This window comes from Pseudonaja textilis, chromosome 2 (assembly GCF_049901715.1).
Source record: "Pseudonaja textilis isolate UNSWEBS1 chromosome 2, rPseTex1.2, whole genome shotgun sequence".
NCBI lineage: Eukaryota > Metazoa > Chordata > Lepidosauria > Squamata > Elapidae > Pseudonaja > Pseudonaja textilis.
Genome location: NC_141991.1, coordinates 5,978,636 through 5,996,382, shown reverse-complemented (window position 1 = coordinate 5,996,382; position 17,747 = coordinate 5,978,636). Strand labels below are relative to the sequence as shown.

Below are 17,747 nucleotides of genomic sequence, written 5' to 3'. Positions count from 1 at the left end.
CTCTGTTAATGCCATTTAGGATTGTTAATGCGATTTAGGATTGTATTAGCTTTCCTCTACTCCCACCCCTTTGCAAAAAGCAGACCCTGGTCCAACTATTTTCTAAAGCACCAGAAGGCCAGACAAGAAACAATGGATGAGAAAATTCCATTGCAGGAAGAAATTATTAAGAAAATATTGGAATGTGTTGAGATGAGTAGATTGACATTTGAAATTAGAGAGAAAAATGGTAAACAATTTTATAAAATTTGGGACCTTTTCTATCAATGGTTGGATGATAAAATACAATAATAGAATATTTAGAATGTTAGATAATAAGGAATATCTTTGTTTTTTCTTTTTCTTTTGTTATTTGATATTATATCTATAAAGTGTTTTTTAGGATAGATTTGGTACGATTATATGATTTGTTATAGAATAAACTACCTAAATTATAGTTATCTCATAAAGTATGAATGAATAAAATCATAGTCAAATGATTTTTTAATAATGATATGAGGACATACAAGTTTGGATTGATAATATGAGTTATTATGTAACATAACCGTAATTGAGACTACGAAATGAATGCACAAAACTGATGAACCAACCGACACACTGTTTGTATATATGTATGGAAGAGAGCTGATGTTTTTATGCTTTGTTTGTTTTGTTTGTTTTTTAAAAAAACCAATAAAATTGTTTTCAAAAAAAAAGAAAAAGGAACAATGGATGGAAACTAACCAAGGAGAGAAGCAAGCTAGAACTAAGGAGAAATCGCCCAAGGGTGAGAGCAATCGAGCAATGGAACAGAAGTTGCCTTCAGAAGTTGTGGGGGCTTCATCACTTGAGGCCTTCAAGAAGAGATTGGACAACCATTTGCCTGAAATAGTATTAGGTCTCCTCTTTGAGCAGGGGGTTGGACTAGAAGACCTCCAAGGTCCTTTCCAACTTTATTACTCCGCTACGTTCCTCTTGTAAAACAGGAATCTACAGATAATCCTCTACTTACAACTGAACCCAACGTTTCCATCATTAAGCAAAGCAAGCGTTAAATGAGTTTTGACCTTCCTTGCCACCGTTGCTAAGCGAATCTGGTGGGGAATGGAAGGGTTTATATACTCATTGCAGACAGCTGGTCATTTGCAATTTTTTGGAGAGTCGCTGGCTTGGAGGCAACCCGAACGGTGTAGGAGTATGAAGGGATTTCCAGAGAAACCCAGATGCAGACAACACAGACTCATCCCCAACAGCCTGCGCCTGTCTTCCACAACAGGGAAGGGACACACACGGAAATATCCTGCAGAAAGCACAGCTCCACGACATAATCCTTTCGGCAGTTTTAAGTTGGCTCCACACCCATTTGCACCACTTGGGAGACCCTGAGGACACAGGCAAACCTCCAAGTGGCCTCAGGGGCTCTCAAAGAGAATGCCAATTGACCAGCGGTCTGTCAGGATTCCGGCAGTCACCCCCATTTAAATCATGAGTCTTGAGCCAAACTCCTAAAACTTCCAAAGGATTTATTGGGAGTAAACATGTCCGGCGCTGCCTGGGTGTAGCTGACTCTGAGACACATCCTTCATTGTCACTCTTGACCCTGTTTTTTCCCCATCCCCCTGGGTGTATCCTAATTCATATTGTCCAATGGGATACATCCATAGCCCAGAGTCATCAATCATGCTCTCCAGTTCAAATTTTGCACAGCAGAAACTTCAGTCACCTAGAAACTATCTTTGAAAACATTTATGGAATGTAAGCTGCCACGCTGCTCCCCCTTCCCTTTCTGTTGGCAACTCTAAAAAGACCATAGAAATATTTTATGAGTTGACACTGTCTGCAAGGAGTATAAATCCTTCTATTCCTCCCCATCCAGTCAGAGCTGAAGAAGCTTCTTGGATGAGAAGCAAAACATCTTCAAGGAATAACAAAAGAAAGTCCACTTGCCTCTTTCAAAAAGCACCTTTGGGATGACTTAGGTGGGTTTGTATTTTTAATCCTACCAGCCGCCCAGAGTCACTTGTGGGTAACTATATAAATTAATATAAATGTATGTATGAATGAATGTTTAAACACGTGTTTCTCAACCCTGACATCTTGGATGGACTTCAACTCCTAGAATTCCCCATCCAGCACACAGGTAATTTTCACATTACAATTGATAGCTTAGTAACCGTTGAAGCTACGATGGATCCCCCAAAAGGTGTTGTAGTTCGCTGGCAGCAGGTGTGGACAGCTGAGGTCTCGGAGAGCGAGGACTCAGATGAGGAGCCTGCGTGTGATGCAGGGATGGGGCCAGGACCATCAGGGAGTGGAATGCTGCCTTCGGAGATTGTGGAGCTGGCAGCAATGATGAAGAGGTTCCCGAGGAGCCTGTGCCCAGTGCGCACCTGCAGGGCTGCTTGAAGGAAAGAGCAGCTGCAGCAACACAGGAGACTTGGGAGTAAGGCTGCAAGGTAATGGCCCTCCCTCAAGAGATAAAAGCCAGCTGAGAAACCGGAGTTCTTTGCAGGAAGCAAAGAAGTTTTTGCACTCAAGCCTTGTGGACGTTCGGAATATCTTGGTTGGTGTTTGGAGACTCTGTGTTTGAAATATTTCTTGGAAACTTTATCTAGTGTTCTTGGCAGACTTGCACAACCTTGGCAAGGCTTGTTCTTATCAGAAACAAAGTTTGAAACAGCCTTTTAATCATGAAGGAACAGAATTCGTAAAGAATCATTAAAAGGTTTGGCTGTTACCTCTGTTTCGGGTGTGTTTCCTTGGAACATGGTTTGGGCCAGAACAAAAGGTACTTACAACTTGAATTTGAAGTTTCAAGGGTCCGCCCTAACCCTACTGGGGTCACATGACTGCATTTTGGGTGCTTGCCAACCAGTCTGCACATACCACTTTTTACAGCATCCCGCGATCACGTGATTGGAATTGACAACATTTGTGCCAAAACCCACCATCTTACTTCTGGATTCTGGCAATAAAACGCCCATAGCGAACAACGGCTTTGCTTAACGAATAGGGAAAGGCTCCATGATGATCGTTAAGTCAAAGACTACATGGACTGACTAGGGAATTCTGGGGGTTGAAGTCCTTTACCATCTTCAAGTTGCCAAGGTGGAGAATGGCTGGTCTATGCAATTCTAGCTAGGGCCACAGCCTCCGATCCCTCATCCCAAACCACGCGCCCTTCTCACCTGCTCAGCCGACATCTCAGGTACCCATTCCTTCTGCCGGAAGCCCTCGGCCAGAGCCACTGCCTGGGCACAGGTTTGGGGGCAACCCTCCACCACCCAGCTCTGGAGATCGGAGGGCAGGATGGCCAGGAACTGCTCCAAGATCAGCAACTCCAGGATCTGCTCCTTGGTATGCCTCTCCGGCTTCAGCCACCGGCAGCACAGGAACCAGAGGCGGCTGCAGGCCTCGCGGGGATCTCCGGCTTCCTGGTAGCGGAATTGGCGGAAGTGCTGTCGCTGAGCCTCCGAAACGACAGTGTCTGCCTCCGGAACCTCTTCTTTCGGCGGCTTGAAGGGTTCTGGGTTTCCGTGAGGCTCTTGGGATCCCCAACGAAATTGGGCTGGGTTTGGGTCTCCTGTTCTTCGGTGAACTGGGTACCTTCGGCCTTCACCCCGACAGAGGCTGGAATTATCCCAGAAGTAGCGCGGAGGGAGGAGCGCAGTTCTCGTAGGCTTGAGCAGCCGAGTCCAGGAGCCTCCACTGCCTTAAGTAAGTCTTTCCACCGGCTCTCCTCACAGATGGGACCCCCCAGGTCCGACTCTTCTTTACCCAAGTCTCCTGGGGAGTTGATCAGGAAAGCGCTGGTACTTCCAGCCGGGAAGGTTCCAGATTGTTCGCTCCCTTTCGCTCCTCCTCTGGCATCTGTGGTCTCCCGCCAGGCATCCTTCCATCCCGCCATCTCCTCCTCAGCTGGCACATCTGCCTCCTCTCCCTGCTCCTCCACTTCCTCATCCAAGGTCCTCTCTGGCTTTCGCCTGGCCTGGCTTGCGGGCCCCAAATCCAACAGGGCTCCCTCTTCCATCGCCATTCTCCACAAGGTTAATGGGCAACCCTCAGCCTATCCCCGCGGGCCTTTTGGGATTACAGGAAATTTGCAAGGAGGCCAGTAATTAGAGGTAGGTGCGTTGCACAATGCCAACGAGCTTCTTTCTGAAAAGGGGGGAAGGGAATACGGTAGAAATTACAATGGTTTTTTTGTTGCTAAGTGTTGTTTGGGCATGATACAAAACTAACAAAGTCCCCAAAGTAGAATAAATTCCTTTTTAATGCCTCCAACTTGGCCCCCAATGTCCAGTTATCCTTGGCTGGAGATCATACTCTTCCCAAAACCAGTCTATGAAGGGAAGAAATGCAGTCTGAACCCAAAGTAAAGATAATTAGAAATAAAAAAACCCAACACAAACCATACTGAAGTAACTAACAGGCAGGCCAGGATGATAAATTGCAGACTTCCGAAAGATAACACAGCACCCACGGTTGGGAGGATGCCAACTCAGATAAGCCTCGCAGGCTTTGCTTCCAGCAAGGTGCTGTGTGTGGACGCCCCTCTTATATCCTGTTCTCCCAGCTGCAACTAATGAAAGGGATCAGAGCCTTTTTCTCTCCCATAAACCACGTTGCTCCCTTCTCCTTTTCTCCCTGCATGCCCTAGAACAGGGGTCCCCAACCACCGGGCCGCGGACCGGTACCAGTCCGTGGAACATTTCCTACCAGGCTGCCGGTTTGCTGGGTGCCGCCATCTTGTTTTGATGAGAAAGTGCTTCCGGTGAGCTTTTCCGGTTAGAAAGCGGCGTTTGGGTCCTGAAGGAATCCTCGCGCCTTAGTTTCATCGAGGGGGGGCGGCTTCGAACAAAACTAAGGCGCGAGGATTCTTTCAGCACCCAAGGCAAGGCGAGCCGAGCGACTGTCCCAAAGCCGTCCCGAAGCCCATCGACAAAGGTACAAAGGAGGAGTTGAAGGTGGAGGGGAGAAGTGGGGGACGGCTGGCTGGCCGGTCGCTCGGCTCGCCTTGCCATGCGTGCTGATGCTGGTACCGGGCCACGGATCATTTTGTGATGCTGGTACCGGGCCGTGGCACAAAAAAGGTTGGGGGCCACTGCCCTAGAATAAAGAGGAGGTGGCCCTGGGTCTTCCTATGAATGCCCAGCTAGACTGTTCCCTTCCCCCGTTTCTTCCATAGCCACTGAAGCCACACTCCCACACCGCTTCAGCTAGGCTCCATCTTCACCTCAGAATCAGACTCCAACAAGGGCATGACAGCCACATTTTGAGCCTGGGAAAATGGGAGGGGGGAACTCCTTGGAGCGTATGTAGTTAGACATAACAACATTCTTTTTCTAAGTCAAGGTCATGTTATTTCTGCACCTGGGTGAGGGGAGGTTTCGAGTTGGGACGGATGGTGATTGGGGCATGTGAGGTGAGGATGGATGCAGGGGGTGGATTTGTAGTTTTTACTTATCGCAAGGAAGCCGGGAACTTTCAGATTCGGGATTCCCCAGACGTGCCAGTTTACCATCCAATTAAAACAGAACTTTTGTGAAGATGTCTGTTGGAATGGAGGTTTCTGGAATGCTGACAACACGATTGTTAAGTGAATCTGTTGTTTCCCCATTACACCCAAATGTAAATCACGTGACCATGAGGAAGCTGCAACGGATGTAAGTGTGAAAAACGGTCATAAGTCACTTTTCCCACTGCCCTTGTAACTTCGAATGGTCCCTAAGTGAATGGCTGTAAATTGAGGACTATCCATACTTCCTACCCAATCCCTTTTTTTTTAAATTGTCAGTCTTTCCAGGTAGATCAGAATGGAAATGCATCCAGATAAACTAATTCTATTTTATGGTAAGGCTACATTAGCAAGAATCTTGCAAGTATAAATCCCTTGGTATCTCTCTCTCTTTTTTTTAACAGCTGGTAAACTACAGGTGGTTTAGTTTGGAGTTTCTTTCTCTGCCAGCTGTTATTCAGCAGTGGGCTCCCTGGTCCTTTATCTCAGGGGTCCCCAACCACCGGTCCCTGGACCGGTACCGGTCCGTGGATCATTTTTTACCGGGCTGCAAAGCTTGGGCGCCGCCATCTTGTTTCGACGGCGCTTCTGGGTTTTCAGTTGGAAAGCGGCGTTTGGGTGCTCGCGCCTTAGTTTCGTTGGGCGGGGGCGGCTTCGAACGAAGAGCCGTCCCAATGGCGGTGGAGTCTCGCGTTACTCAGGTACCGGTCCATGGAAGAATAAATAATCGTGAAACCGGTCCTTGGTTCAAAAAAGGTTGGGGGCCGCTGCTTTATCTGATCATTCCCTAGGCAGCATCTCTTCCCCCTCAGCCAACATTTTCTACCATCACCATTTAAATGTATAGGCAGCGTTTATCCGTACATAAGTATTGATACACATACACACACGCACAGAGGTAAAGATTCCCCTCACACATATGTGCTAGTCGTTTCTGGCTCTAGGGGGCGGTGCTCATCTCCGTTTCAAAGCCAAAGAGCCAGCGACGTCTCCATCATCATGACTAAACACCGAAGGCGCGCTTGTTACCTTCCCACCAAAGTGGTCCCTGTTTTTCTGTTTGCATTTTTACATGCTTTCGAACTGCTAGGTTCGCAGAAGCTGGGACAAGTAACGGGAGCTCACTCCGTTACACAGTGTTAGGGATTCAAACCGCCAGACTTCTGACCTTTCTGATCGACAAGCTCAGCATCTTAGCCACTGAGCCATTCCTATACACATATACACACACAGGAATAGAATAGAATAGAATAGAATAGGAATAGAACAGAACAGAACAGAACAGAACAGAACAGAACAGAACAGAATAGAATAGAATAGAATAGGGAATAGAATAGGAATAGGATAGAATAGAATAGAATAGAATAGAATAGAATAGAATAGAATAGAATAGAATAATTTTATTGGCCAAGTGTGATTGGACACACAAGGAATTTGTCTTGGTGCAAATACTCTCAGTGTGCATAAAAGAAAAGATACATTCGTCAAGAGTCAAGAATCACAAGGTACAACACTTAATGATAGTCATAGGGTACAATAAGCAATCAAATCATACTAGGAAACAGTCCATATAGATTGTAAGGATAAAAGCAACAAAGTTACAGTCATACAATCACAAGTGAGAGGGGATGGGCGAGAAAGAGTGATGAGAAGGTTAATAGTAATAGAAGTGCAGACTTTGTAAATAGTTGGACAGTGTTTGAGGGAATTATTTGTTTAGCAGAGTGATGGCTTTCAGGGAAAAACCGTCCTTGTGTCTAGTTCTGGTGTGCAGTGCCCTATAGCGTCCTTTTGAGGGAAGGAGTTGAAACAGTTTATGTCCAGGATGTGAGAGGTCTGTAAATATTTTCACAGCCCTCTTTTTGACTCGTGCAGTATACAGATCCTCGATTGAAGGCAGGTTGGTAGTAATTGTTTTTTCTGCAGTCCTAATTATCCTCTGAAGTCTGTGTCTGTCCTGTTGGGCTGCAGAGCCAAACCAGACAGTTATAGAGGTGCAGATGACAGATTCAATCATTCCCCTGCAGTACTGGATCAGCAGCTCCTTGGGCAGTTTGAGCTTTCTGAGTTGGCACAGAAAGAACATTCTTTGACATATGGTGTGTGTGTGTGTGTGTGTGTGTGTGTGTGTACATACACATATTTATACACAAATACATATGCACGTGTGTCTGTGTGTATATATGTACGTATGTATATGTATATAGCATGTGTGTATTATGGATGTGGGTGGGTGGGTAGGTGGTAGGTAGGTAGATAGATAGATAGATAGATAGATAGATAGATAGATAGATGATAGATGGATGGATAGATAGATAGATAGATAGATAATGATAGACAGATAGATGATAGATGGATAGATAGACAGATGGATAGATAGATAGATAGATAGATAGATAGATAGATAGATAGATAGATAGATAGATAGATAGATGGATGATAGATGGATGGATGGATGGATGGATAGATAGATAGATAGATAGATAGATAGATGGATAGATAGATAGATAGATAGATGATAGATGATAGATAGATAGGTGATAGATAGATGATAGATAGATAGGTGATAGATAGATGATAGATGATAGATAGATAGGTGATAGATAGATGATAGATGATAGATAGATGGATAGATAGATGGATGGATGGATGGATAGATAGATAGATAGATAGATAGACAGATAGATAGATGATAGATAGATGATAGATAGGTGATAGATAGATGATAGATGATAGATAGATGACAGATACATAGATGATAGATAGATAATGATAGATAGATAGATGATAGATAGATAGACACATAGATGATACATAGATAGATGATAGGTAAATAGATGATACATAGATAGATGATAGATGATAGATAGATAATGATAGATAGATGATAGATAAATAGATGATAGATGATAGATAGATGATAGATAAATAGATGATAGATAGATAGATAGATAGATGATAGATAGATAGATAGATGATAGATAGATAGATAGATAGATAGATAGATAGATAGATAGATAGATAGATAGATAGATAGATAGATAGATGATAGATAGATGATAGATAGATAGACGGATGGATAGATAGATAATGATAGATAGATGATAGATAGATAGATAGATAGATGATAGATAGATGATAGATCGATGATAGATGATAGATGATAGATAGATATAGATACATAATGATAGATAGATGATAGATAGATAGATATAGATAGATAGATAGATAGACGATAGATAGATGATAGATAGATACATAGATAGATGATACATAGATAGATGATAGGTAGATAGATGATATAGATGATAGATGATAGATACATAGATGATAAATAGATACATAGATAGATGATACATAGATAGATGATAGGTAGATAGATGATATAGATGATAGATAGATGATAAATAGATAGATAGATAATGATAGATAGATAGATGATAGATAGATGATAGATAGATGATAGATGATAGATAGATGATATAGATAGATAGATAGATAGATAGATAGATAGACAGACAGACAGATTCTTTTGAGAGCAGGCAACAAAACTTCATTTTTTAACGTGGGCCAGTTTGCTCACAGTAAAACAATTACAATAAAGCTTATCTCATCTGGTGATGTAGCAGGGAAGATCGCTGGGGAAGATGGGGATGGTGATTAAAGGAAAGCGAAGCGGGGGGAGGATGGGGCTTAAAGACGGCACAGACGGGCGTCCCCTCCGCCTCTGCGCCCGCAGAGCCTTGCAGCCCACCGCCCCGTTTTGCGTTACCGGCGCCTTCTCCCGGCCCCCGTTTTTCCCCACTTACCACGCGGCCCCCGTTCATCTCTTGCCGTGCAGCTGCTGAACGTTCCAACCGGAAGGAACCTTCATGTTTTTTTTCCCCGCTCTTTTTGCGTTTCATTCAGTTCCCCCCCATTCTTATACCATCCAGCCGGACTTTGACCTTTGCTGCCGCTCTAGGACACGGCTTCGAAGAGGCCTCTCCAAGGTTTTAACCCCTTAAATGCTTAACCCCCAACAGCCTGCGCCTGTCTTCAACAAGGGACGCACAGGGCCGAAAAACACCCTGCAGCCAAGAAGCTTCCACACCCGTTTGCACCACTCAGGTGACCCTGAGGACACAGATAAGCCTCCAAGTGGCCTCAACGATTGAGGTGAAACCAGGCTCAATAGCAGTAACCGTGACAGGGATCTTCGAGTCTTAGTGGACAACCAGCTAAATAGGAACCAGCAGTGTGCAGCAGCAGCCAAAAAAGCTAATTCAATCCTAAATTGCATTAACAGAGGGATCAAGTGAGGTACTAATACCATTCTATAAAGCCTTAGTAAGACTACACCTAGAGTACTGCATCCAGTTTTGGTCATCACACTATAAAAAAGATGTTGAGACTCTAGAAAAAGTGCAGAGAAGAGCAACCAGGATGATTAGGGGACTGGAGACTAAAACATGAAGAACGGTTACTGGAACTGGGCCTGGCTAGTCTAGTGAAGAGAAGGATCAGGGGAGACAGGATAGCGGTCTTCCAATATTTGAGGGGCTGCCACAGAGAGGAAGGGGTTAACCTATTTCTATAGTACCCGAAGGCCAGACAAGGAATAATGCATGGAAACTGAACAAGGAGAGATTTAACCTGGAGATAAAGAGAAACTTTCTGACAGAGAGAACAATCAACCCATGGAACAGAAGTTGCCCTTGGAAGTTGTGGAAGCGCCATCACTTGAGACTTTCAAGAAGAGATTGGACTCCCATCTGACAGAAATGGTGTAGGGTCTCCCGCTTGGGTGGGGGGGTTGGACTAGATGACCTGTAAGGTCCCTTCCAACTCTGATTATCTGTTATCTGATTCTAGTCCAAACGAATGCCAATGACCAGCTGTCTGCATGGAATATATAAACCTTTCCATTCCCCACCATCCAGTTAGAGCTGAAGAAGCTTCTTGGCTGAGAAGCAAAATGTCTTCAAAAGAAAAAAACAGCAACAAGAAAGTCCATTTGCCTCTTGAAAAAGCACCTTTGGGACCTTTAAATGCTTAAGAGTGGACCTATGGGATCATACAGTTTAGAGCAGGGGCCTCCAACCTTCGCAACTTTAAGCCTGGAGGACTTCCACAAAAATCTGCCAAGCTTAATGTTGCCAAAATTGGAGACCCCTGGTTTAGAGCGTTGTTCCTCAAAACCTGGTGACTTTGAGACATGTAGACCTGGACTCCCAGAATTCCTCAGCCAGACAGCCGATGGACTGGCTGATTGATTATCTCGATCAAGTGGGGGTTGACTCCATGGATCACCTTGGCAAGGTGGGCAGGCTTTTATTCCCAGAATTCTCCAGCCAGCCACAACAACCAGTCCAGTGAAGAGAAGGACCAGGGAGACATGATAGCAGCGTTCCCATATTTGAGGGTCTCACATTGGCTTTTTTAAGCTGCCGCCGCACACAGTTGACTCATATTTAACTGATCGTTTTAGTTCACTTTATTGTCATTGCACCTCGTACAATGAAATCAAACACCATCTTCAGTGCACATCATGACCATGAAAATAAACACAAACACACATCCTTCACGCTCCACATATTGAACCGAAAACCCGCAACACCACACCAACACTGCACTATACAGCAGAATTCAACAGAGCTATTCCCCTGGGATAGAAGCTGTTTTTCAACCTATTTGTCCTTATTTTTATTATCCTGTCTGCCAGATGGTAATAGTTCAAAAAAGGGGTGCCCAGGATGAGACGGATCTTTGAGAATGTTTTGAACTTTCTTAAGGCAGCGGGAGCTATAAAGCTCTTCCAAAGAGGGGAGAGGGCAACCCATGATCCTCTGGGCAATGACGTTAACCCCCCGGAGTGCTTTCCTATCCATTCACTAGGACTCCAAGATCTCTTACAGTGACTGCTGTTAAGACAGGTTTCACCTAATCTGTATGTGGACGTTGGGGTTTCCTTGCCTAAGTGTAAAACTTTATTTCTCTCTACGTTGAATTTCATTTGCGTTGGCTGAACTTTTATCACTTCTGCTACCAAGAGGCTGAAGGTCTGCCACAGCCAACCCTGGTATCTCTACAACTTGCTGGTGGTTGATAGTAGAGCGGGGTGGGCTTCAAAAATTTTGGCAACCGGTTCTCTGCCTGGTTGCTGGGTGGGCGTGGCCCTGGTGGGTGTGGCCTAGTCAGCCTCCTGCACCAGTGATGGTTGTGGTACACCAAAAGCGCACGCATGCACAATAGCACATGCATACACAATAGCGTGCACACATTCCGGCACCCACAATGCAATGCGCCCTGCTCCCCCCTTACCCGCACTGCACATGCGCACACCTCCCAGCTGATTTTCAGCCCGTTTGAGAGGCCATTTTCGCCCTCCCAAGGCTTGAGGGAAGCCTCTGCAGTCTCAGGAGGCCGAAAAACGGGCCTTCCAGCAATACCGGAAGTGCTGAAATGGGCCTAGTTTGAGGCTTCCCTCGAGCCTCCGGAAGGGTGAAAACAGCCTCCCCCAAGCTCCAGAGGCCCTCTGGAAGCTGAAAATGGGCACTTGTGGTATTTCCAGAAGGCCCATTTTTCGGCCTCCCGAGGCTGCAGAGGTTTCTCTCGAGCCTCTGGGAGGGCAAAAACAGCCTCAAACGGGCCAAAAATCATCCGGGAGGCGTGCGCATGTGCAATGCAGGAAAGTTTAGCTAGGGCTTGCATGCCCACACAAAGGGCTCTGCATGCCATTAGGTTCGCCATCATGGTCCTGCACTCTGGCGGGAGGGGGCATTTTTGCCCTCCCCGGGCTCTGGAGGCTTTCCTTGAGCCTCTGGGAGGGTGAAAACGGCCTCCCAGGCTCCGGAGGCTCTTTGGAGGCTGGAAATGGGCCCATTTCTGCCCTTCCCGAATTTCCAGGAGGCCCATTTGTCACCCTCCCCGAGCCTCCGCATGGGCCCTGCACTTACCTGGGATTCAAAACAGGCCACGTGGAGACTTCTGGGAGGGGCAGGGTAGGCGGGGCCAGCCAGTCATTGCAACTACCTGTTTGGTGTACCAGGCGTAAAATTAGCATCCGGTTCGCTCAAACCAGTGTGAACCAGTATCAGCCCGACCCCTGAAGTAGGGAGACACACACCAAGGAGCAGAGATCTTAGAGCTGGTGAACTGGGAGCAATTCCTGGCCACCTTGCTCCCAAAGATGCATGGCTGGGTCAAAGGAAAGGATGCCATTTGCTACCTCCATGCAGCGGCTGATGTTAAGGACTCTCCGATCAGGCGGAAAAGGTCCCAGGAGAAGGTGTAATAAAAGCAGATGAGGCAGAAGTGATAGAATTCTGTACTATAATACACAACCTGTCGGGCAGATGCATGGAGCTCAGGGTTGTAATGGAAGACTTGTGAGTATGTGAGCGTGCAAATCTTGGCGACGACCTTGGCCAACTCCTTGACCTTTTGGGGTGGGTGTCACATTTTTGGGTCTACCATTGATGCAAGAAGGAGGGACCAGGGATATTCACCTGCTGGCTTTGTGCTGAAGACAAAACTTCACAGTCTCCTGGCTTTTTCCCCAGTGTTTCCCTCCCCCCCGCCCAACCTTAGCAGGTGTAAGAAGGGTGGACTTCAACTCCCAGAATTCCCCATCGAGCATGGATCAGCTGTAAATGTGCAGGTGTGTTTCTGTGTAATAAAAAGAATAAGGTTTCCCATTTTTTACCACAGAAATCTGCTGGAGATCCATTGCAGGGACTTCTCAAATGTTTGACTGAAGGACTAAACCAACCTCATTTGGGGGGGTTGATTCCCAGCTCAGCCTTGGCGCTCTCAGGCCAGATAGAGGACCAAGCACAGCAATGACCCAGGACAGCAAGGTGAGAAAATGAAATTATAGAGCCCCAAGGGGAAGCGCGAAGGAATGGAGCCCCAAGGGGAAGCGCGAAAATGAAATTATACAGCCCCAAGGGGAGGTGCTTGCTGACACGAGGCCAGATGGCTAACCAGATTGCGGTGAGCTTTCTTCAGACCCCACCACTCTGCCAGAAAGGGGTCAGGAGACGGCTTTGCCTGTCAAAGACTTCCCCTCCCCCCCATTGTTAAAACTGTTGGAAGAAAATATCCTTCTGGGTCCAGTTCTAAGCGGGGGAAAAAGACACTGGATTCATGGAAGTTGCTTGGAAAGAAGGTTTAATGGTGGACAGGACCGCATGCCTTTACTACCGGTTCTGTGGGTGTGGCTTGGTGGGTGTGTCATGGTGTGGCGGGCATGGAAGGGGGAGGATACTGCAAAATGCCCATTCCCTCCCCACCCCGCTAACCTGATTTCCAGCTCCGTTCTCCTGTGCAGAGCAACAAAAGAAGACTCAGCTAGGACTCGGGAGGCACAGAAGAGATGAAGGCAGGGCCAGTCAGAGGAGGTATTTGCCGGTTCTTTCCTCAAACTTTCCGCTACCGCTTCTCCAGAACTGGTCAGAACCTGCTGAATACCCACCTCTGCTACGGCACTGAAACATGTGACTTCGGACCATTTTCCACAGTTATGACCGTCAACTCATAAAACCTTTTGTATACATGTTTTATAGTTGACAACAGAAAGAAGCGGGGGCAGGGGTAGTTTCAAAGAACAGGTGGCAGTGTGGAATCGAAAGTACATTCCATTCATATTTTCTTCAAGCCCTGATTAGATAGATGACTGAAGCTTCTGCCGGCAAAAATCTAACTGGAGAACATGATTGACGACTTTTGGGTATGGACGTTTCTCGTTGGGTGGGACGTTCCCAGAGGGGTGGGAGGAAAAGTAAAATCAAAGGTGACAGTGAATTACATATCTCAGAGTTGGCTATGCCCAGGTAAAGGCTGGACGTTCAAATAAATCCTCTTTAGTTTTTCAGAGTGTGACTTAAGGCTCATGATTTAATTAGAGTAACTGCCAGAAATGGTGTAAGGTCTCCTGCTTGGGCGGGGGGGGTTGGACTAGATGACCTACAAGGTCCCTTCCAACTCCGATTATCTGTTAAATCTTCTTGCAGCAGCTTCCTAGTTGTCTCACTGTTTCTTCAGCTCCTTGGCTTGGTCTTGTGCCGTCAGAATGTCATTGTTGTTATTATTATTAAGATCAAAATGTCACTCAATCAAATGCCGTGCTTCTATTATGCCTCTGTGAAGCAGAAAGATGCAAAGTCTTGGCTCTTAAGAATAACAGCCGGCTTAGAAGGCAATGAATGAATGAAATTGTCTTGCTCTGGTTTGAAAAAGAAGAGAGAGACTCGCGGACGGTGGCTGGGCTTTTGCTAAGCTACGATCTGCTGAATAAGGCTCACCCATCAAGGCTTAATCGGTGATATGTAAACCAGGCCTTAACAGCAATTTTTCCATCTGGTGCTTTCCAGATGGCAGGATTACAACTCCCAGAATTCCTTATTCCCAAACCATCTGGACGGTAGGATCTGCTTTAAGCCCTCCTCTCGTTTTCTTGATCGTAGTCTGGATTTCGACAAATTGTCTGTTGAGATCCTCTTATTTTTGCAACCATTGCAAGGAATGGAATCTTCCGACCAAGAGAAAAATAACTGTATTAAATAGACATTAAATAGACACCTTTCGTTTAAGGGTTTGATGGCCAGGTAGTCCTTGACTTACAATGACTCATTTAGCAACATTACAACCACACTGAAAAGTGTTACTTATGACTGGTCCTTGCACTTTCGACCATCACATCATCCCCAGGGTCAAAATTCAAGTACTTGGAAACTGGAATTGAGGCCAACAATATCTCTAATTTTACCATTAATTTTACCATTTCAGCTATTAAATGACCAATGTTTTAAAGTGTACATCTCATATAGTTGTTTTATTTATTCATATAATTGTTATTTAGGACGGGGTCGCCAACCTTTTGGACCTTAGGGACCACCAAACTCATAATGTTAAATCCCAGGTTCTGTGGGCGTGGCCTAATTTGTGGGTGTGGCTTGGTGATCCCGTGACTGGCTGGGCATGGCTTGTATGTAAATATTACAAATATTTATATAAATATTGATATTTTTTTTATAAAAAAGAGCAACTTTTACCCAGAATCGGGCAAAGCAGGAAGGCAGATTGAGTTGCTCACAGAATCATTCAGAGATCTATCTATCTGCCATCGGCTACCTGAGTCTGTCACATAAAATTTGCTTGCAGTAAGTCTGCACTGAATAATAGAAGCTTCAGTCCTAAGCAAGGTGAGCCGAAAATATTCTAAAAACTAGCTAGAAAGCAAGAAACCCAACATTTCCTATTTTCTAGCTAATCTAAATCTTCCAGCACAGCAAAACAGCTGACAGTCAGGGGAAAAAAAAAGGAAAGATGGCAACTTAGCAGGCAAGTTTTCCAGGTAAGGAGTAAATGGGCGGGGAGGGTTCCTGTGGGCCGTGTGGGCGGTGCAGCCTTGCGTTCTCACGCAGCCTGGATTAATTGCTTTGGGAGGTGTTGTGGGGGTGACATTTCTCTGCAAACCATCCAAATTTTTTCGTGGCCCACCAGTGGCCCCACGGCCCACTGGTTGGCGACTGTGGATTTAGGATACTGTAAGCTGCCCAGAGTTGCTTGGAAGAGACCGGAGGCACACAAATTTAATAAACAAACAAACATAGGTATGAAGGCCGCCTGGGTGGCTTATGTCCGGTCACTCTCTCTATCAGCCCAACCCACCTCACAGGGTTGTTGTTATGGGGAAACCAGAAGGAGAACACGTTATTAGGCATGTTTGCTTCACTTATCTGTGAAGTAATAAAGACAGGATAAAAAAAGCTAAACAAACAAATGCAAGGAACCCCTCAACCTACAAGAGTTCACTTAATAACCGTTTGAAGTTACAACGGCACTGGAAAAAGGGACTTACAACCATTTTTCACACTTATGACTGTTGCAGCATCCCGGTGAACATGTGATTTCCATTTTGATGCTTGACAAGTGACTCATATTTATGATGGTGGCAGCATCCTGGAGTCACATGATCTCCTTTTGCGACCTTCTTGTGAGCAAAGTCAAGAGAGAAACCAGATTCACTGAACCACTGTGTTACTAATTTAACAACTGCAGTGATTCATTTTACAACTGCAGCAAGAAAGGTCATAAAATGGGGCAAGACTCACTGAACAAATTTCTCACTTAGCAAGATAAAATTTGGGCTCAATTTTGATCATAAGTCAAGGATTACCTGTAGAGAGGATAGATGATAGATAGATAGATAGATAGATAGATAGATAGATAGATAGATATAGAGAGATATACAGAAATAGAGGGAAAATATATAGAGGTATGATATAGATATGATAGATAGATAGTGATATAAATATAGATATAAAGATAGATAGTATATAAATACATGATAGATAGATAGATAGACAGACAGATAGATAGATAGATAGATATAGAGATATACAGAAATAGAGAGAAAAAGATATAGAGGTATGATATAGATATGATAGATAGATAGTGATGTAAATACATGATATAAAGATGATAGTAATATAAATACGTGATAGATAGATAGATAGATAGATAGATAGATAGATAGATAGACAGACAGAGATAGACAGAGGAAGGATGAACAGATTAGGTAGATAGATGATAAATGATGATACATGGATTGATAGATGGAATAGATGGCTAATTAGATGATCGATAAATGATAGATGAATTGATGGATAGATGGCTAATTAGATAAGATAGATAGATAAATGATAAATAGATGATAGATAGATGGATCATAGATGGATGGACAGATTAGGTAGATAAATGATGACAGATGGATGATAGATGGGTAGATGGATGAATAGTTGAGATAGATAAATGATGATAGATGGATGGAATATGGATTGATAGAGGGATAGATAGATAGTTGGAATAGATGGATAGATGGATTAGATAAGATATAGATAGATGATAAATGATAGATGAAATGATGGATAGATGGATGGGTGGATAATTAGATGAGATAGATAGATAAATGATAGATGATAATTGTAGATGATAGATATAGATAGATGATAAATGATAAATAGATGATAATGATAGATAGATGGATGGATGGATGAACGGATGGACAGATGGATAGACAGACAGGTGCATGTGTGTGTATTTTTAACACTGACCCAGTCAGTACCTTCCCTCGGCTTTGCCATCCTGAAAGCTGGGAAGCGCGTCTCTCCGCCCCCACGATCCCCAACCGCCACCGGATTCTTTGTTCTCAGAACCCCGCAAAGCAGGTAACCGGGGGCTCCGCCGCAACCCCTGGCCTGAT

General features: G+C 44.8%; 1 protein-coding gene across 1 annotated transcript in view; it reads right to left on the bottom strand.

The window, feature by feature from the left end:
• The window catches only part of LOC113450950 (uncharacterized), a 20,968-nt gene extending 11,525 nt beyond the window's left edge, over positions 1 to 9,443 (bottom strand). The window contains 3 exon segments of the mRNA XM_026722290.2: positions 3,168 to 3,547; positions 3,550 to 4,137; positions 9,307 to 9,443. Of these exon segments, the coding sequence (XP_026578075.2) occupies positions 3,168 to 3,547; positions 3,550 to 4,015 (846 nt within the window). The 5' untranslated portion in view covers positions 4,016 to 4,137; positions 9,307 to 9,443.
• Positions 9,444 to 17,747: the final 8,304 nt, after the last annotated feature.